General features: G+C 36.3%; 1 protein-coding gene and 1 long non-coding RNA gene across 2 annotated transcripts in view; one reads left to right on the top strand and one right to left on the bottom strand.

Annotated features, from left to right (window-relative positions):
• The window catches only part of LOC137621660 (uncharacterized), a 354,990-nt gene that overhangs the window by 118,687 nt on the left and 216,656 nt on the right, over nucleotides 1–19,647 (bottom strand). The gene's annotated exons all lie outside the window — the stretch shown is intronic.
• Nucleotides 1–19,647, top strand: part of LOC137621657 (protein SpAN-like) — a 53,959-nt gene that overhangs the window by 9,929 nt on the left and 24,383 nt on the right. Inside the window, exons 2-3 of the mRNA XM_068352145.1 lie at nucleotides 10,780–10,827; nucleotides 11,455–11,608. Of these exons, the coding sequence (XP_068208246.1) occupies nucleotides 10,780–10,827; nucleotides 11,455–11,608 (202 nt within the window). The remainder of the gene's footprint in view (nucleotides 1–10,779; nucleotides 10,828–11,454; nucleotides 11,609–19,647) is intronic.

Raw genomic sequence — 19,647 nt, 5'->3', positions numbered from 1 at the left:
TCTTATTTCTCTTCCTTTTGTCTTTTGCTAGAAATTTTTGTAGTTCATATATAAAGATGTATTTGTTACTCTTCTTAAGATATTTCATTTTAATTGTTCATTATTTCTCTTGTAGTTTATTCATTTCCTTGTTTCCTATCCGCACTAGGGTTTTAAGTTTGAAAATAAGGACCTTATGATTAACACAGTTAAAGGCAGGATTAAAATTAAGGCCAATCATACGAACTTCCTGATCACAATCAAGGGATTTCTGTACAGCATTGGAGATTGTAAGAAGGGCATCACATGCTCCTATGCCTTTGCGAAAGGCAAACTTCAAACTAAGGAACAGATGATCACTTTCAGTATACCTATTTAGCCTTTTTCCCAAGATATTAAAAAAACTTCAGATAATATAGGATATGGAAACTGGGCGGTAATCAGCAGGGCTAGAATTACCAGAAACACATCTACCTTTTGAAATAACATTACCAATTTTCCCACAAGTTCAAAGAGAAACTCTCTTTGCTAGCTTGTGAAATATAACAGACAACTTAGAAGCAAAGAAATAGGCTTTTAAAAAACACGAAAGAAATATGCCATTTGGGTGTATCAATCAAGTGTTTTAAAACAGGAACAAGGAAGATTGAGTTTCATATTACTCTGCTTACTGTCAAACACATCAACCAAAAGGGTTGACTTTTCCTTTGGACAGTGAGTGACAGAGCCATCTGGTCCATGTTAAGTAGAAGCAGTTAGCTCTACACCTGAGTGCAGATTTACGGGTAACCCACTACAGTATATATGTTCCAGGGCTGTACCAGAAAGGGTCTCTTTTCTTGTCAAATTCTATTCCTGTTTCAGATGAAGCACAAACTCTCTGGGCAACACTCGAGTATAGTTTTTCCAAACCAAATCTAATCTATTACTTTTCCAGAAGAAATAAGCCTGATGTTTCTTGAAATAAGCGAGTCTACAATTATAGTTGAACCAGGATTTGTCCTTGATTCGGTATTTTAATACACGAGAAGGAATACACTTATCGATTAGGTTGACCAGATTTTCATCTAAGAGAACAACAAACTCAATGCTTTATACAATTGGGACCAAATCAAATGCAAAAGATCACTCAAAATATCATTCAGTCTGGTTGAGATTTTACAAATATGTCTTGCAAGAGTATAACCCAACAGAGACAGGATGCTCAGTCTTAATTACTACCAAAATTAAGGCATGGTCAGGTGTCCCAATTGGAGGGCTAACCTTGCTTGCTATAGCACACAATGAAATCAAATCAGTACATACTCGGTCCAATCAACTATCAGACTTTGAGTAACCCCACTTATGATATGCTTACAGCCAGATTCAGATGAAAATCAAATGCTCTTGAGCCATGGCACTTAGTATGAGAAACAAATTCTACCAAACCCTATAGTGAAAAATAAGAAGATAATCAGACTAGATCTGGATTCAGAGAGATGGAACACAAATAAAAGTTTTTCTGCCTGCCACAAGCTTTCATGACATAAATCTCATGACATCCACATTTCTAATCCTAGGAATGGAATCCCGTTTCAAAATACTGGTTTCTTAAAAACAGTAATAAGCAGATCAGATTAGTACCTCTGCTCATTTGAGAGACCAAAGTTTCTGAACATAATAAAATAGGATACTGTCTGGTGGCAAGTAGTTCAGATTATTGTAATACACTAGACTACACTGACGTGGTCTAGGATGCACTGGTTCTGGATTTTGCTCAATATCTCCAGACAGAATAAGAATTAAAAAAATCAAAAGATCGCATCATACTTGAAAATAAACTTTAAAATAATTATATGTACTCAACTTTATAGAGAAGAGAAAAATGCAACCGTTAGTCTATATAGACTACAAGATAAAATGTCGTATAAAACTGGTCAACATGACAGAGTAGACACACCATGCAAGACTTAGCACCCTCCAGGATAGCCAATGCAACTGAAGGGAGGACAGTAACGATGATTTTGAAAGTTAATACCATAGAGAAAGATAAAGAATCAGACAGGGAAAATGCAACCTCTTGATAAGCCACCAGGCATCCTTAGCCTTGTATTAAGCATGCCCCATCTCACCAATAAGACTATCATACCATCTATCCAAGTTTTTTTTCAAGATTTTCTCTCCTCCTACCTCCTATTATTTCTTTATTAAGCCCTCTTCTTTGTAACATGCTGTCGTCCTAGACTGAACAACCTCATAATACTTTGATCCATTCATTTCACTTATACCAACCTTTTTACCACTTACAAGTATCTGCACATTTTTCACTCTATCAATCAATTCTTCTTAAACGTTAAACGTTGCACAAAGATTAGTAAAGTAATATCTGGACATATGAGCATAATTCATTCCAGGACAGAGCCTGTATGCCAAATTGCTCGTATCTCAAGTCAATTTTTCCATATAAAAAAATTTCAATTGCTATAGTACTTTACATACACTCATAAAATGGCATAAATGATTGCTGGACTGATCTCCAATAAAATGTAGTTTTATTATGGAGTTCTTACCTTCGAGACAGACGATAGCAGCTAATTTCAGTGTGTGCAGAGGAAGAGGGAGGGAGGGAGGAAAGGAATAAGAGAATTAGACGGTACCTTATTTACACTGTTTCTTACATTACATAGTGTAACACTTAAAATCAACTTAACTGAACTTAACTTACTGAATTTTTAAAATTTTTAATCTTATCTACTTTTTTCATTTCTTTATTTTTATTTCTTTTACCGTTATTCATCTGTCTTAATTCTTTTTGCCTCACTTTCACTTGCTGCAGGTCTTTTAAAAAAAATACCTATCCAAGGAGCTTTGTTTCTGTCTTCCTTTCAAAATGTTGCGGAAATGAGTCAGGCAAGTGTCGTTAAAAAGAGCTGAAGTGCGACCAGTAGACAATTTATCAAGGAGTCTTTTCAATGGAGTTAGAAAGATCCTGCTACTTAGCCAACACTTCCTTAACCTCCCACGAAGAAAGTATTTCTTACGGTTCCACCGCCTCCTCACTACTGAGCTCTTGCAACACCACCAAATATTGCACCGTCTGGAGCTCAATTGACTCGTGAGTTCTTCTTGATGCTCATCAACAAGGTCGTTGACATCTGCCTCAACGACCTTGTGTGTCTCTCATGGAGTTTCTGAGAGACACAATCTCTTCCAATACAATCAGTTCAAGGTCAGGCTACATATCGAACCCTTCGAAATCCCCCCCCCCCCTTTTTAAAAAAAAAAAAGATTTGTCATTCATATTTCAGCCCTTCTGTTGCTCTCATTCATTATAGTTCAAATGACTTGTTTAGATGGACGTCAAGCGGCTAAAGTATAAATGCTAAATCACAAGGATTGATGACAAAATCAGCATGGATTTGTGATGACCAAGTTTTAGAATCTTGGATATCTCTTCCATATGACCTGTGGTGGCTGCCCACACAGGACAAATAGTACTAGTGCCTTATGCACCCTAATCTTGTGGTACAATGTACGCACCACCCCGCCGCCACCTACCAATTGCTGGCATTCTGTGTAAGATTAGAATGCCTGGCCTTCTTTTGCTCTCTTTTATCATTTCCCCCATTTAGGGTCATCGTCGGCCAATTTAATGCTGATCGGACACTTACACAAGTACATAACAGGTTGACCAGGGCACCAGCCACCGGTTGAGATACTACCACTAGAGTTATTGGATCCTTTGACTGGCCAGATAGCAATACATGGGATCCCTCTCTCTGGATATGGTTAATTTTTCTTTTCCTAAACATATACCGAATAGTCTGGCATATTCTTTACACATTCTCATTTTTCCTCATACACCTGACAACACTGAGATTACTACAATTCTTCTTTGTTGAAGGGACTAATTACTGTACTGTAATTGTTCAGTGGCTACTTTCCTCTTGGTAAGGGTAGAAAAGACTCTTTAGCTATGGTAAGCAGTACTGGGAGGACACTCCAAAATCAAACCATTGTTCTCTAGTCTTGGGTAGTGTCATAGCCTCTGTACCATGGTCTTACACTGTCTTGGATTAGAGATCTCTTACTTAAGGGTACACTAGAGCACACTATTCTATCTTCTTTTTTTACTTAATTTTTTCCTCTTGTTTTCTTTTTCTTAAATTGTGTTGGGCAGGCTGAATAGAAGGGCCATGGATGCCTGGTGGTTTATCATGAGGTTGTATTTTCCTTATCTGTTTTTTTTTTCAAAACCATCCTTACTGTCCTCCCTTCAGTTGAAGAGGCTATCCTGGAGGGTATTTAGTTTTGCATAATGTATGGGCTCCGCATTGTTGACCAGTATTTTCTACTTATTGTTTCTATAGTCTATGGGTTTGATGGATCACCTTATATATATTTCTTTAAAACAGACTGTTTTTGTTATCATTCTTGTTAATTTAGTTGTTAAGTATGATGTACTGCATTGCAATATTCGTGATCTTCAGACCTTACAGTTGCATCCAGACAGTATGATATTTTTTTGTACTTAGAAATTTTGGTTTGTAATATGAGGCATTCATCTGAGCCCCTTATAACTAACTGGTTTTAAGAAGCCAATAATTTTGAAACGTGAGGCCATTCCTAGTGCCAGGGGAAAGGCGGTGTATATTAGGACTGAGTACCTTTATTCTCATAACTCCTGCTATAAATGTGGATATCATGAGATTCAGGTAATAAAAGTTTGTGGCAAGCATAATAACTATTTGTGTTCGATCTACCAGAATCTAGACATGGATGATTATATCTTTGATTGTCTTCTTACCATTAAGGCTACTGTAGATGATAGAAAAGTCTCTTTTGTCTTTGTTGGTGATTTCAATACTCATCATAGGGAGTGGTTAAATGCTGTTTCTCCTACCAGTCGCCATGACTTAAGAGCTTTAGACTTTGCCTCTGAATCAGGCTGTGAGCCAATCATAAGTGAAGCTACTTACAGGTCTGGTAATTGCTTGGACCTCGTATACACTGACTACCCTCGTGTTATAACTAGTAAGGTTGGTTCTCCAGTCAGGACATCTGATCATGCCTTGATTTCATTAGTAGTGAAGACTGAGCAACCTGTCCCCGATGTACCATATTCATGTAAGATTTATATGAAATCTCAAGCTTACTGGAATGGGATTTTGGGTGATCTTTTGGCCTGGAATTGGTCACAATTGCATCGTAGTGTTGATCCTGTTGTCCTTTTGAATGAAAATCTAGTCAACATAATTGATAGGCATATCCCTTCTTTTGTGCTAAGTTACCGAGTGAAGGACAAACCCTAGTTCAATTATGATTGTAGACATGCTTATTTGGAGAAGCAGGAGGCCTATCATCTTTGGAAGGGTAACAGATCAGATTTGACCTGGAATAACTATTCTCAGATTAGAGCTTTTGCTCAGAGACTTTATGCCTCAACTGAAAAGGAATATAATTCAACCATAAAAGAAACCCTTTCTGACATAACCCAGGAACATAAGTGGTGGACTATCCTTAAATCTGCTCTCTTTGGTGTATTTGCAACAGTTCCTCCTGTGCTTTAAATTAGATGGTTCTTTCACTCACTGTCCAAAGGAAATGGCAACCCTTTTGGCTGATGTGTTTGATAGTAAACAGAGTAATGAGAAACTTGATCTTCCTCATTCTTGTTTTCCTGAGGCTAAACTAAGTACTTTAGATCTTCGATCTCGTGAAATTAAAGCTCTGTTGATGGACCTTGATGCTTATGGAGGTGTAGATCCAACTGGTATTTTTCCTTTGTTTTTTATAAGGACTGCAAATTTTTTAGCTCCAAAGTTATCTGTTATTTTGCACAAGTTAGCAAGAAGAGGAGCTTTTAATCCTTGTTGGAGAATGGGTAATGTTACTCCTCTATGTAAATGTGTTTGTGGTAGCTCAAGTCCAACTGATTACCGCCCAATTTCCATAACTCCTATATTATTTAAAGTTTTTGAACCTCTTTTGGTTTAAAAACATCTTAATGGGTTTGCTGAAGGTAATCATCTGTTCCTAGTTTGGAATTTGATTTTTGTACAGGCCTTGGAGCATGTGATGCCCTTCTTACAATTTCCAATGCTGTACAGAAATCCCTTGATTGTGGTCAGAAACTTCATACAATTGGCCTTAATTTTAGTGCTGCCTTTGACCATGTTAATCTTGAACCCCTAGTTTTCAAACTCAAACAGTTTGGAGTGGGTGGGTCGTTTTTAGCACCATTATTGAATTCTTAAGTAATAGATCTCAAAAGGTTGTTGTTGACGGGTACCATAGTGAGTCTAGGAATGTGATATCTGGTGTTCCACAGGGTAGTGTTCTTGGCCCATTACTTTTCATACTATATACACATAATATGTGGTTTGGCCTAGAAAACAAGCTTGTTGCCTATGCAGATGATCCTACACTCTTTGCATTCATTCCATCTCCTGAATGTAGATCTGGGGTTGGTGAATCCTTTAATAGAGATCTAGCTAAAATTAGTGCATGGTGCAAATTATGGGGCATAAAGTTGAATCCTAACGAAACTCAAAGTATGATTGTAAGTAGATCAAGGACAGTGGCTCCTCAACATCCAGATCTCACCATTGATAATATTTCTTTAACTCTGTATGACTCTTCTAAAATTTTAGGTGTAATTCTCGACAGCAAATTTACTTTTGAGAAACACATAAAGTAAGTTTCTTCTTCAATTGCACAAAAAATTGCCTTATTGAGAAAGTTTTAAGATTTTCGGTGATCAATCTATTCGGAAGTGTTTTAATTCTTTCATTCTACCTTGTTTCGAGTATTGTAGTCCGGTCTGATCTTCAGCTGCTGATTCTCATCTTAATTTGTTGGACAGAAACTTACGGTCTATTAAATTTCTTATTCCTGTTCTAGATATCAATCTCTGGCACCATCGTTCAATTAGTTTGTTATGCATGTTGCATAAGATTTTCCATAATTCTGATCATCCTTTACATTCCGATCTTCCCGGACAGTTCTATCCTGCCAGTAATACTAGGCATACAGTTAATAATAAAAGTCAGGCTTTCTCCATCATGAGGCTCCATACTACACAGTATTCTAGAAGTTTTATTCCTGCTGTGACCAAGTTGTGGAATGATCTTCCTAATAGGGTGGTTGAATCGGTAGAACTTCAAAAGTTCAAGCTTGCAGCAATTATTTTATGTTGAACAGGCTGATATAAGTCTTCTTATAGTTTATATATGGAATATCTGTTTTTGATGTTGTTACTGTTTTTAAAATATTTTATCAATTGTTAATTATTTCTCACATGGTTTATTTATTTCCTTATTTCCTTTCCTCATTGAGCTATTTTTCCCTGTTGGAGTCCTTGGGCTTATAGCATCTTGATTTTCCAACTAGGGTTGTAGCTTAGCTAATAATAATAATAATAATAATAATAAAACAGAATCTGGCCATAATTTCTTCCTAGCTGAATTTAAGGTTCTTCGCATTACACCCTGCCATTCTTCATCAATCATTTTTAAACAATTCACAGTGTTGAAATGGCCCTTCCAAAATTCACGAAGGGTGAGGTTATTGTTACCTGTGACAAGAAAGCATTTCTTAACAAATGCTTAGTGTACAGCTTCTTGAAATTTGAAATGACCTATTGGTTCCTGGGCGGGAGGAGTGGATTGGTGTTGGGCAGGATATAGAGGATCTTAATGATTTGGAATCATCAAGAATGTCATCTTCAAGACCTGGAGGGTGGCAGGGGCATTGTCTAAAATGAGATGACATTTCAATGGCAGGATTTTCTCCATCAAATAATTCTTGACTGCTGGATCAAAGGCCAGATTTACCCATTTTGTGAAAAAATGCCTTGTAACCCATGGCTTTGAATTTGCTCGCCACATCACTTGAAGCTTTTCTTTCAAGATCTTGTGACTCTTGAAAGCATGTGGGTTTTCGGAGTGATACACCAGCAGTAGCTTGATCCTGCAGTCACCGCTGGCATTAGCACACATGGCTAGAGTTAATCTACTGTATCATTCATGTGTTTATGGCTCAGCAGTTTCTTCTCTTCTGCAATGATGAATGTCCTCCGTGGCATCTTTTTCTTAAAAAGGCCAGATTCATTGCAGTTGAAGCCTTTCGGGGGGGATTATCACCTTCCGTAGCAATAAGGCAAAACGTTCGACTTACTCCTCTGGGGCTCTCTCATCCGAACTCGCACCTACCCCATGCCTCACAACCGAGTGGATCCCAGTTTGCATTTTAAAGTTATCAAACCACCCACGACCAGCTTTGAACATCTCCACTGGCGTTGATGTCTCCCCACTCTCAGGTGCTTCCCTTAGTTTCAAATCTACACAGATTGCGCTGGCCTTCTCGCAGATGATTGTCTCAGTCCTGCTATCTCCCGCCAGCTGCCTTTCTTTATTCGACAACAACAGAAGCCTCTTCATCTCGTCATCTACATCAGTCCGTAACTTAGACATGATTGTTAGGCCTTTGGAAAGCTTTGTGCTCTTGATAGCATCCTTCTGTTTTAGGATGGTAGGATGGTACAGATCGTCTATGTACTTCTTTTGTAATGGTGGCCCAACTCACTCATACGGACACCATGCTCAAGTTTTTCGTTAATTTCATGCCTCGCCTCTATCGTCATCATGCACTTTTTCTTCTCACTGCCAATGTTTTCAATTGCTTCCTTGGGACCCATCACTTATCAGGCTCATTGTCTACAAATATATGTTTAAATCACATAAATATCGCAAACAACACAGGAGATATTAGAGATGCGTACAGCAGTTGGAGATCACATGAAAGGAAAGAGTGATGTGGGCTTCAATAGCTCTCAAATGCTCGGCCACCCAGTATTAGCATTTGCTAAGGTGCTCATATTTCAAGTTTGTGCTCTTATCTCAATGCAAAAATTTGCTCGGCAGCTTACTTGTATCTCAGAAAACTCTTATGTTGGAGCCCTCGTATGTCAAGGTATTACTGTATTAGTTAAGACTCTTAAGCAAATCTCCTGTGGGCATTATCTGGGAGACCATCCCATGCATTATTATGACTATTATTTATAATGAGCATACATTTAAGTGGTGCATCAATGAAAGACTAATAATTTTCAAACCAACCTTCCAGATAATAAAATGTCACTATCTGATGAAATAACAGAAAGTAAATCCTATGAGTACAGTATTATCAACCAAGCGTTCCTCTACATAATTTGGTTTCAGTACATAATTATATATTGAACCTGCATGATTTATAGTAAATATAAGAGGTCAGTTGACAGGAACTAGCAAACTTCCAGTTCTATTATGACATATGCTTATTTCACTCATAATTATTAGGTTTATGATATCCATTAAAGTAGTTTTGAGATCTGAATGGAATAAGATGTATATATCTTATAAACAACTGTGAGTTAAACAAATTACTGAATTGTAGAATTCAGCTATGCTCTGTAAATTTCAATAGTCTGATAACACTCACTAACCCTTACGTTACCAGTGCAGGCGGACTTTTGAACTTGATAAACATTGCACTTATCTCAGGTCTCTATGTGTCCTAGTTTGGAAATCCGCAGCCGAAACTGTGCACACATAAGATACAGAAAAAGTACTCAGTCTAATGAACTTTTTAACAGCTTCTTGAGATGTGTACGATTTATGGATTCTTGCCCGCAATGACTCACTGTCTAAAGAAAGGGCAACCCTTTTGGCTGATGTGTTTGATAAGCAGAATAATGAGAAAGTCGATCTTCCTCATTCCGGTTTTCCTGGGGCTAACTAGTTTAGCTTTTCAGCCCCATGAAATTAAAACACCCTTGATGAACCTTCATGCTTATGGAAGTGTAGATCTAAATGGTATTTTTCCTTTTTTTTTTTTTTTTTATAAAGACACCTGATTTCTTAACCAATGAGTTGTTTTATTTTTTGAAAGTTAGCAAATTTTTTCTGCACTTGTTAGAAGATTGGTAATGTTACTCCATAAGAAAAGCATGTTTGTGGTAACCATAGTCATGCTAATTACCGCCCAATTTCCATAACATCTGTATTTTCTAAGTTTTTTTTTTTTTTAATGTCTTTTAGCAAAACATCCAAATGGGTATGCTGAAGGAGATTGTAAGAAGGACATCACATGCTCCAAGTCTTTTGTGAATGCCAAATTTCAAACTAGGGAACAATTTAGCTTTCGCAAAAGTCTTGGAGCATGTGATGCCCTTCTTACAATCTACAATACTGTATACAAATCCCTTGATTGTGATCAGGTAGACCGTATGAATAGCCTTGTTTTCAAACTCAAATATTTTGGAGTAAGTGGGTCTTTTCTTTGCATCATTATTGAATTTTTAAGTGTAATAGATTGCAAAGAGTTGTTGTTGATGGGCACCATAGTGAATATAGAAATATGATATCCGGGTTACCCACGTTGTGTTTTAGGCCCATTACTTTTCATACTATATACACATGACATGTGGTTTGGCCTAGAAAACAAGCTCGTTGCATATGCAGATGATGCTATTCTCTTTGCATCAATTCCATCTCCTTAATGTAGATCTGGGGTTGCTGAATCCCTTAATAGAGATCTAGCCAAAATTAATGCATGGTGCAAATTATGGGGAATGAAGTTTAACTCTAACAAAGCTTAAAATACGATTACAATTAGGTCAAGGACAGTAGTTCCTCAATATCCAAGTAGGTTTATTTTATCAAAAATAGTATCGAAACTTCTTCGAAATTTCAAGGCTATTCCTAAGTCATTCATTATGTTGTATCAGCAATTTGAACTATAAAATACGCTAACAATTTCCCCACGATTTTATCTTTGCAGGATGTAATGGGAAACACCACTCCTTATCCTCCACTGCCTGCAGTTATCGTAAGTACAATTTAGAAGAATACATTATTTACCTTTGTTTGAGTGAAATATGAGTTAGAGGAGGATAATTGGATCTTTATTTTATCATAGTAAGAAGTTTACTTGTTAAAAGAAATCCTAATATTAGTCTGAAAGTATTATCTAAAAAGTTTTGTCTAACCAGTATGTTGGTTGTGCTCGAGGATGTGAAAGCAAAGTTTGGGCTGTTGTCTATATTCTGAAAAAGACATCATTAGCATATATACAATTCATTACGAAGTGAAGCTCTTTAATGGTTTATTAGTGTAAAGAGGCATAGTAATTTAACCCAATGTGATGTGGAAATCAAATGAAAGTATATTTAGTTATGCTCATCACTCCCAGAAATCTCTTAATTTAACTGTTGAAAAGAAAATGGGGATTAAAAAGAGTATGAAGTGAATGCCATACTAACAGACTTTCGTGTGAAAATGACGCCTAATCACGACACCAAATAAATCGCAAACAACCAATCAGTGACGATAAATCTAAGCCCCAACAAAACAAGAGATGGCAAAAGGGTAACCATTGCTTCTCATAGAACCCCCCATTTTCCAAGAATCAATCCTATAATTACGTAGATCTCACGATTTCCTCTGACCTCTACAGAACGGACCCGGCGAGGGGCACGAGGGAGACGACATCCTGCTCTTACCCGAACAGGAGGACATGATGCAATCGGATCGGAAGGCCATCAGCGGTACATTTTACCGATGGCCGGAGACCGGTGGTTTCCCCACTGTGCCGTACCGATTTGCCGATGGTAAGTGGTGGGGTGAGATGTTGATGGTGTTGGCAGAGGGTAAAGGGTTTTGTATAGCTACATTTCTCTATCATTAATATCATGAATCATATGCTGTAAATATGCATGGGCGTGGATAATATGCTCTGCATAATAGGTAAGTATTCGTTTCCACATGCACACAGAAACACATGCGATATTAATTCTAATATCAATATGCGTGTGTATACATAAAGATATACACAAGCAAACATTACATTTATATATATATATATATATATATATATATATATATATATATATATATATATACATATATATATATATATATATATATATATACACAGTATAAATATATATATATATATATATATATATATATATATATATATATATATATATATATATATATAGTATATATATATATATATATATACATAAAATTATATATACAATATAGATAATATGTATATATATGTATATGTATATATATATATATATATATATATATATATATATATATATATATATATATATATATACCTCCATCACATGATTATAAGTATGTTCATCTTGATGATGATCGTCAAGTCCTTTAGTATTGAAATTAACTGTAAGCTCAAAACAGTCATTTCTTTAAGATCTCTTCATTTTCCCGTAGATTATATATTTCTTGTTCTGTATAAAATTTAAAAGGCAAAGAATTTAACTAAAGGCTACAAACTGAACTTACGGTTCTCTTAATACTAAAGGTTCACTCCCGAAAATAAATAGCAAGAAGAGAATTACGTAAATGTGGTACATTCTTTGTTCTTTTTCATGTGTCTGCGGATCAGAGCTCTTCATGTTGATTTAAAGGTTTAAAGGCTGCTCATGAATGGCAGAGGACAAGGGACAGTGACATTGCCTTATCATGCAGGACAATGGCCTAGAGACTGACTATATATATAGCGTCCAGGCCCACTCTCCACCCAAGCTAGGACCAAAGAGGGCCGGGCAATGACTGCTCATGACTCAGAAGATAGACATATAAGCTCCCCTAAACCCCCATCCTTAGCTCACAAGGATGGTGAGGTTGCAACGACCAAAGGAACTAATGAGTTTGAGCGGGACTTGAACCCCAGCCTGGTAATCACCAGTCAGGGATGTTACCACACAGGGAACCACAACCCATTGATAGAATATAGGGCGTAAAGAGGCGTGCACACTTTCTATGGTAAAACATGTTTGAAGTTTAAAGGCCACTCATGAATGGCAGAGGCAAGGGACAGTGAAAATGCCCTAGCTAGCAGGACACTGCCCTATAAACTGACCATATATTACTATTATTATTATTATTATTATTATTATTATTATTATTATTATTATTATTATTACTTGCTAAGCTACAACCCCAGTTGGAAAAGTAGGATGCTATAAGCTCAAGGGCTCCAACAGGGAAAATAGCCCTGTGAAGAAAGGAAACAGCGGTATAAGAGAAGTAATTAACAATTAAACTACAATATTCTAAGAACAGTAACAACATTAAAATAAATATTTCATATATAAACTATAAAAACCTTAACAAAATAAGAGGAAGAGAAATAAGATAGAATAGTGTGCCAGAGTGTACCCTCTACCAAGAGAACTCTACCCTAAGAGCTAAGACAGTGGAAGACCATGGTACAGAGGCTATGGGACTACCCAAGACTAGAGAACAATGGTTTGATTTTGGAGTGTCCTCCTAGAAGAGCTGCTTACCATAGCTAAAGAGTCTCTTCTACCCTTACCGAGAGGAAAGTAGCCACTGAACAATTACAGTGCAGTAGTTAACCCCTTGAGAGAAGAATTGCTTGATAATCTCAGTGTTGTCAGGTATGAGGACAGAGGAGAATATGTAAAGAATATGCCAGATTATTCGGTGTATGTGTCGGCAAACTGAAAATGAACTGTAACCAGAGAGAAGGATCCAATGTAGTACGGTCTGGCCAGTCAAAGGACCAAATAACTATCAAACGGTAGTATCTCAAAGCGTGGCTGGTGCCCTGGCCAACTTATTACCTACATATGATCAGTGCCCAGCCCGTCTTCACCCAAGCTATGACCAAGGAGGGCCAGGCAATGGCTGCTGATGACTCAGCAGGTAGAGCTATAGGCTTCCCAAAATTCTCCAACCTTAGTTTACAAAGATGGTGAGGTAGACACTACAAAAAACTATCGAGCTTGAGCGGGACTCGAACCTCAGTCTGGCAACCACCACACAGGGACGTTTCCTATAGGCCACCATAACCTCTAAATGGAAATGGATACTTACAAGGGATGAAGGCTCCTTTGTAAGGTTTATTTAGTTAAAAATTTTACCATTCTTAAATTATCATTTACCTATTTTATCTTTCAATTCTTATCTTTTGTTGTTATGAACGTTGCATAGTTCCTGCGTGGTAACATTGAGGAATGTTTCAACTCGCTAAATGAGCTGCCATAATGGCACTCACTCTTCTTTGCCACCGTTATCCCTACATTAGAGGTCGGTTGCCTGATGTGTCCTCTCCAATGCCTTCCATCATTGGCAAAGGATAATTGATAGCCTATATTTTAGATTTCTTTTTTTAAATTTACTTTTTATAATGGTACAATAGGTGACCAGGTCTTCGACCAATCATGAACTTATGACGCAATTGCAAAGATAGTTAAGGAAATCTGTAAAACAACTTTAAACTTGCGCGTTAGAGGGCTTCAAAAGTAACTTATTCTGATTAACATTTAGATCAGTTAGTTCCTTTTGTGTGTAATTTGATATGTATTAAATATAAAATCCCAAGGTTTGAATTGAGTGAATTGGTAAAAAAAAAAAAAAAATAGAAAATTTATTTTCATATTCTGGTAGATTACGTTAATGTTACTTCATGTACTGTTAAATTCGATGTATTTGTAATTGTGCAATTAAGGGTCTGCAAAAAAAAAAAAAAAAAAAAAAAAAAGTTAGCTTGAGGTAAGTTAATCATATTCAAATAATTGATTTTAACCAGCCGTTAAACGTTTGTTCCAACAGCTAAGGAGGAATCCAAAGAAAAACACTAGAAGGCAAATTTCAAAGAAAACACACCACCATAATACAAACTGGACTTTTGAACATTACCAGTAAATTACCAAAGTCAATTTCACGGTTTTATGTAAGAATGTCACCGTAATTTATGCACATCTGGTACCAAGATATCATTTCGAGGAGTGGAATGGCAGGATGCATAATCTAATTACATTTCTCTTGATGACTTCGGTATCTTCGGGCTATTTGTATTGGCTCTCTCGCGATTGGCTGCTTTAATTTAGATGAAATATATGATTTTATAACTACCGCATCTGCTTGTTTTAATTAGTTTCCTTATGAGAAACATTTGCGTTAACAAGTTTATTAATACAAACACCGGCACACATACAATCTCTCTCTCTCTCTCTCTCTCTCTCTCTCTCTCTCTCTCTCTCTCTCTCTCTCTCTCTCTCTCTCTCTCTCTCTCATATATATATATATATATATATATATATATGTATTCAAATAAGCCATATATATTTTTGATATATTAATGTCTGGATTCTCTTAACGACCTCGGGATCAGAGCCCCAGGCGAAATCACACAAAGACAAGAGCTTGGCTCCGGCCGGGAATCGAACCCTAGTCGGCAAGCTTATATAGACAGTGACTAACCTATTCGGCCGAATAGGTTAGTCACTGTCTATATAAGCTTGCCGACTAGGGTTCGATTCCCGGCCGGAGCCAAGCTCTTGTCTTTGTGTGATTTCGCCTGGGGCTCTGATCCCGAGGTCATTAAGAGAATCCAGACATTAATATATCAAAAATATATATGGCTTATTTGAATATGAAAAACACGTAAAAATGTGCAAAATTTATCATATATATGTATGTATCTCATCCCCTCCTCCGCCTAAAGACGCAAAGGGCCTCAGTCAGATTTCACCAGTCGTCTTTATATTGACTTTTTAAATCAATGCTTCTCCACTCATCATCTCCTACTTCCCGTTTCATAGTCCTCAGCCATGTAGGCCTGGGTCCTCCAACTCTTCTAGTGCTTTGTGGAGCCCAGTTGAAAGTTTGGTGAACTAATCTCTCTTGGGGAGTGCGAAGAGCATGCCCAAACCATCTCCATCTACCCCTCATCATGATCTCATCCACATATAGCACTCGAGTAATCTCTCTTATAATTTCGTTTCTAATCCTGTCCAGCCATTTAACTCCAAATTTCCTTCTGAGGGTTTTGTTCCCAAATCTACAAAATATGTTGGATTTTGTTTCATTGTCATACCACGACTCATGTTAATACAGGAACACCAATCTCACTAAACTGAAATATAGCCTGATTTTTATATGTAATTTCGGCGATTTGACTTCCAAAGTTTACTTAACCTAGCCATTGTCTGATCTGCTTTTTTTTTCAATCTTTCATTGGACTCTAATACTAGAGATCCTGTATAACAGATCATAGTTACTAAATATTCAAATGATTCCACCTCATTAATGCTTTGTCCTTCCAATTATATTTCATCTTCCATTGCACATTCCGTTCCCATAATCTCATATATATATATATATATATATATATATATATATATATATATATATATATATATATATATATAAAGTATATATATACTTTGCATATATATATACTTTATATATATATATACATACATATATATATATATATATATATATATACTTTATATATATATATATATATATATATATATATATATATATATATATATATATATATATATACTTTAAATACATAAGCCGTAAATACCTTTTAATATCGAATTCACTCTGCCTCGGGATGAGAGACCTAAGGGGGAATTAACTTTATAATAACAGCTTCTGGTCGAACCCGGACCCAGGAAACTGAGGTTCCAGTGATTTACCACCTAGTCACTGAGAGGTAAAAGTTGATTACAACTCTTCCATACATAATTCTGTCAAACTCAGGTTTTTTGTACTTAGATTCGAAATCAATCCATCTCCACCATTGCAGCCTGTTGGTAAGTTTGTAATATTTGTCTATGTTTTAATGATAATCATATAAATATATACATATGTATAACACACATACATAATATATACGCAATCACCAAATGCTGTATCACATTTGTATGAGGGTGGCTACAGAAAGGTGCAGCCTGCTAGTTTCTGAGGTTCGTTGCCTTGACCTCATCGACGCTGATCCCAGCATACAGTTGTGTAAACTCTACGGACATGATTTGCCTAAAATGGCAAATCTAACTCTACAAGCAAACTTATTTCCACGACTGGCAAGGGCGATAGACTAATATACAGGCAGAAATATGAATCAACCAGAATAGTCAAAATCTTCTAGGTTCTCCCTGCAGCAAACTGTGCAAAGTAAAATACTGAAGAGCACAAATACAAACAATAAAAAAAGTTACATTTTGAAGATTTTTCATTCATTATTTGTATTCATAATGCACCGTTTGTATTTATCATCCATTAATTGGATTTACGATCCAAATTTTTTCATAATTCATTATTTCCCCTATTCTATCTTATTTGTCCTCTTATTTTGTTTAAGTTTTTATAATGTACATATGAAATATCTATTTTAATTGTTGTTAATTTTCTTAAAATAGTTTATTTTAAATGTTAATTACTTCTCTTATTTCCTTGTTTCCTTTCCTCACTGGGCTATTTTCCCTGTTGGAGCCCCTGGGCTTATAGCATCCTGCTTTTCCATCTAGGGTTGGAGCTTAGCAAATAATAATAATAATAATAATAATAATAATAATTCCATTACTTGCTATACTCTAGAAAGCACAATAGCATAAAAGGCCTCAGTATATGCAACCGTTACAATATTTAAGTGGGAATTATATGCATATCTACGATACTTCTTACCTTTGGACACTGATTAACAAGAAAGAAAAACTCACCGAGACGTTTTTGTAATTATCGTTAATTAGGCCACGTTACCCAATTAATGAGACTTTCAAGTAATGCTTTATTCATTGATACGTCAAAATCATTAACAAATGTCGTGTTTGGGGCATTGAATAAACATCACCTACTTCGTATGTTAAAAATATAAAAGATATTCTCTCTCTCTCTCTCTCTCTCTCTCTCTCTCTCTCTCTCTCTCTCTCTCTCTCTCTCTCTCTCTCGTATAATAGAACAAGTGTCTAGTTTATATATATATATATATATATATATATATATATATATATATATATATATATATATATATATATATATATATATATATATATATATATATATGTATGTATGTATATATATATATATATATATATATATATAAAGAGAGAGAGAGAGAGAGAGAGAGAGAGAGAGAGAGAGAGAGAGAGAGAGAGAGAGAGAGAGAGAGAGAGAGCCTCATCATCTCCTCCTACGCCTATTGACGCAAAGGGCCTCGGTTAGATTTCGCCAGTCGTCTCCATCTTGAGCTTTTAAATCAATACTTTATTAATCTTCTATTTCACGCTTAATAGTCCGCAGCCCTGTAGGCCTGGGTCTTCCAACTCTTCTAGTGCCTTGTGGACCCCCGTTGAAAATTTGGTGAACTAATCTCTCTTGGGGAGTGCGAAGAGCATGCCCAAACCATCTCCATCTGCCCCTCACCCTGATCTCATCTACATATGGCACTCGAGTAATCTCTCTTATAGTTTCATTTCTAATCCTGTCCTGCCATCTAACTCCCAATATTCTTCTGAGGGCTTTGTTCTCAGATCTACAAAAGTCAGTTGGATACTGTTTAATTGTCATACCATGACTTATGTCCATACAGTAACACATATCTCACTAAACTGGTATATACCCTGATTTTATATGTAATTCAGGCGATTTGATTTCCAAAGTTTACTTAACCAAGCCATTGTCCGATTTGCTTTTTTCAATCTTTCATCAAACTCAAATTCTAAAGATCCTGTATTAGAGATCATAGTTCCTAAATATTTAAATGATTCCACCTCATTAATCCTTTCTCATTCCAATGATATTTCATCTTCTATTGCATATTCCGTTCTCATCATCTCTTCTATATACCTTGAGCCCAACCTCACGTTATTTTTCATGCATTCTGGTAAGCAAACCTTGCAAGTCCTGCGGTGCTCTGCTAATAAGGACAGCGTCATTAGCATACTCCAGGTCAGCTAATTCCGTTACCAATCCAGTCCAATCCTTCTCCACCATCCCCAACTGATCTATGCATTACAAAATCCATGAGGAGGATAAACAACATAGATGACAACACATTTCCTTGGAGTACTCCAGTGTTCACTGGAAATTTATTTGACAGGACTCCACTAAAATTAGCTTTGCACTTGCTATGCTCATGCACAGACTTAATCAAATTTACATATTTAAGAGGAGCGCCTTATTAACGAAGGATTTTCCCCAAAATTAGCCGGTGCACACTATCAAAGGCTTTTTCATAGTCCACAAATGCCACCAAAAGTGGATTTCTATATTCTACACATTGTTGTACCACAGGTCTTATATTGCAAGTTTGATCAGTACCACTTCTACCTTTTCTAAATCCTGCTTGTTCATCTTTCAGCTTTTCATCACTCTTTCTTTCATCACTTTACAATGAGCATACTATATATTTTCATGACAACTGACGTAAGTGTGATGCCTTTGTAATCATTGCAATCAGTCAGATCTCTTTTTTCGTCATTTTCACCAAAACTCCTGGCCCATATTCCTCTGGTTTTGCCTCTTCATGCCACATTCTACAAAATAATCTTGCACAGTAAGTATTCTGGAAGTCACTATATTTTCGGCCAATATCATCTCAGCAGTTATTCCATCGTATCCAGGGGCTTTTCATCTCTTGAGATTTTTAGTGATAGCTTCGACTTCAAAAATACTGAATTCATTTATGGGTACATCAAGGTCTTACTCAGCTCCAGGTATATCAATCAAATTATTCCCTTCATTCCTCCAATTCATAACCTAACTAAAAGTGTTCACTCCCACGCTGCTTTCCTTCATCTTCTGTTGTTATAACAGAGCCATCTCTCTTTTTGATGGGTATATG

This window comes from Palaemon carinicauda, chromosome 28 (assembly GCF_036898095.1).
Source record: "Palaemon carinicauda isolate YSFRI2023 chromosome 28, ASM3689809v2, whole genome shotgun sequence".
Classification (NCBI taxonomy): Eukaryota; Metazoa; Arthropoda; class Malacostraca; order Decapoda; family Palaemonidae; genus Palaemon; species Palaemon carinicauda.
The sequence above is the reverse complement of the archived record's forward strand: the minus strand, read 5'-3'. Positions and strand labels throughout refer to the sequence as shown.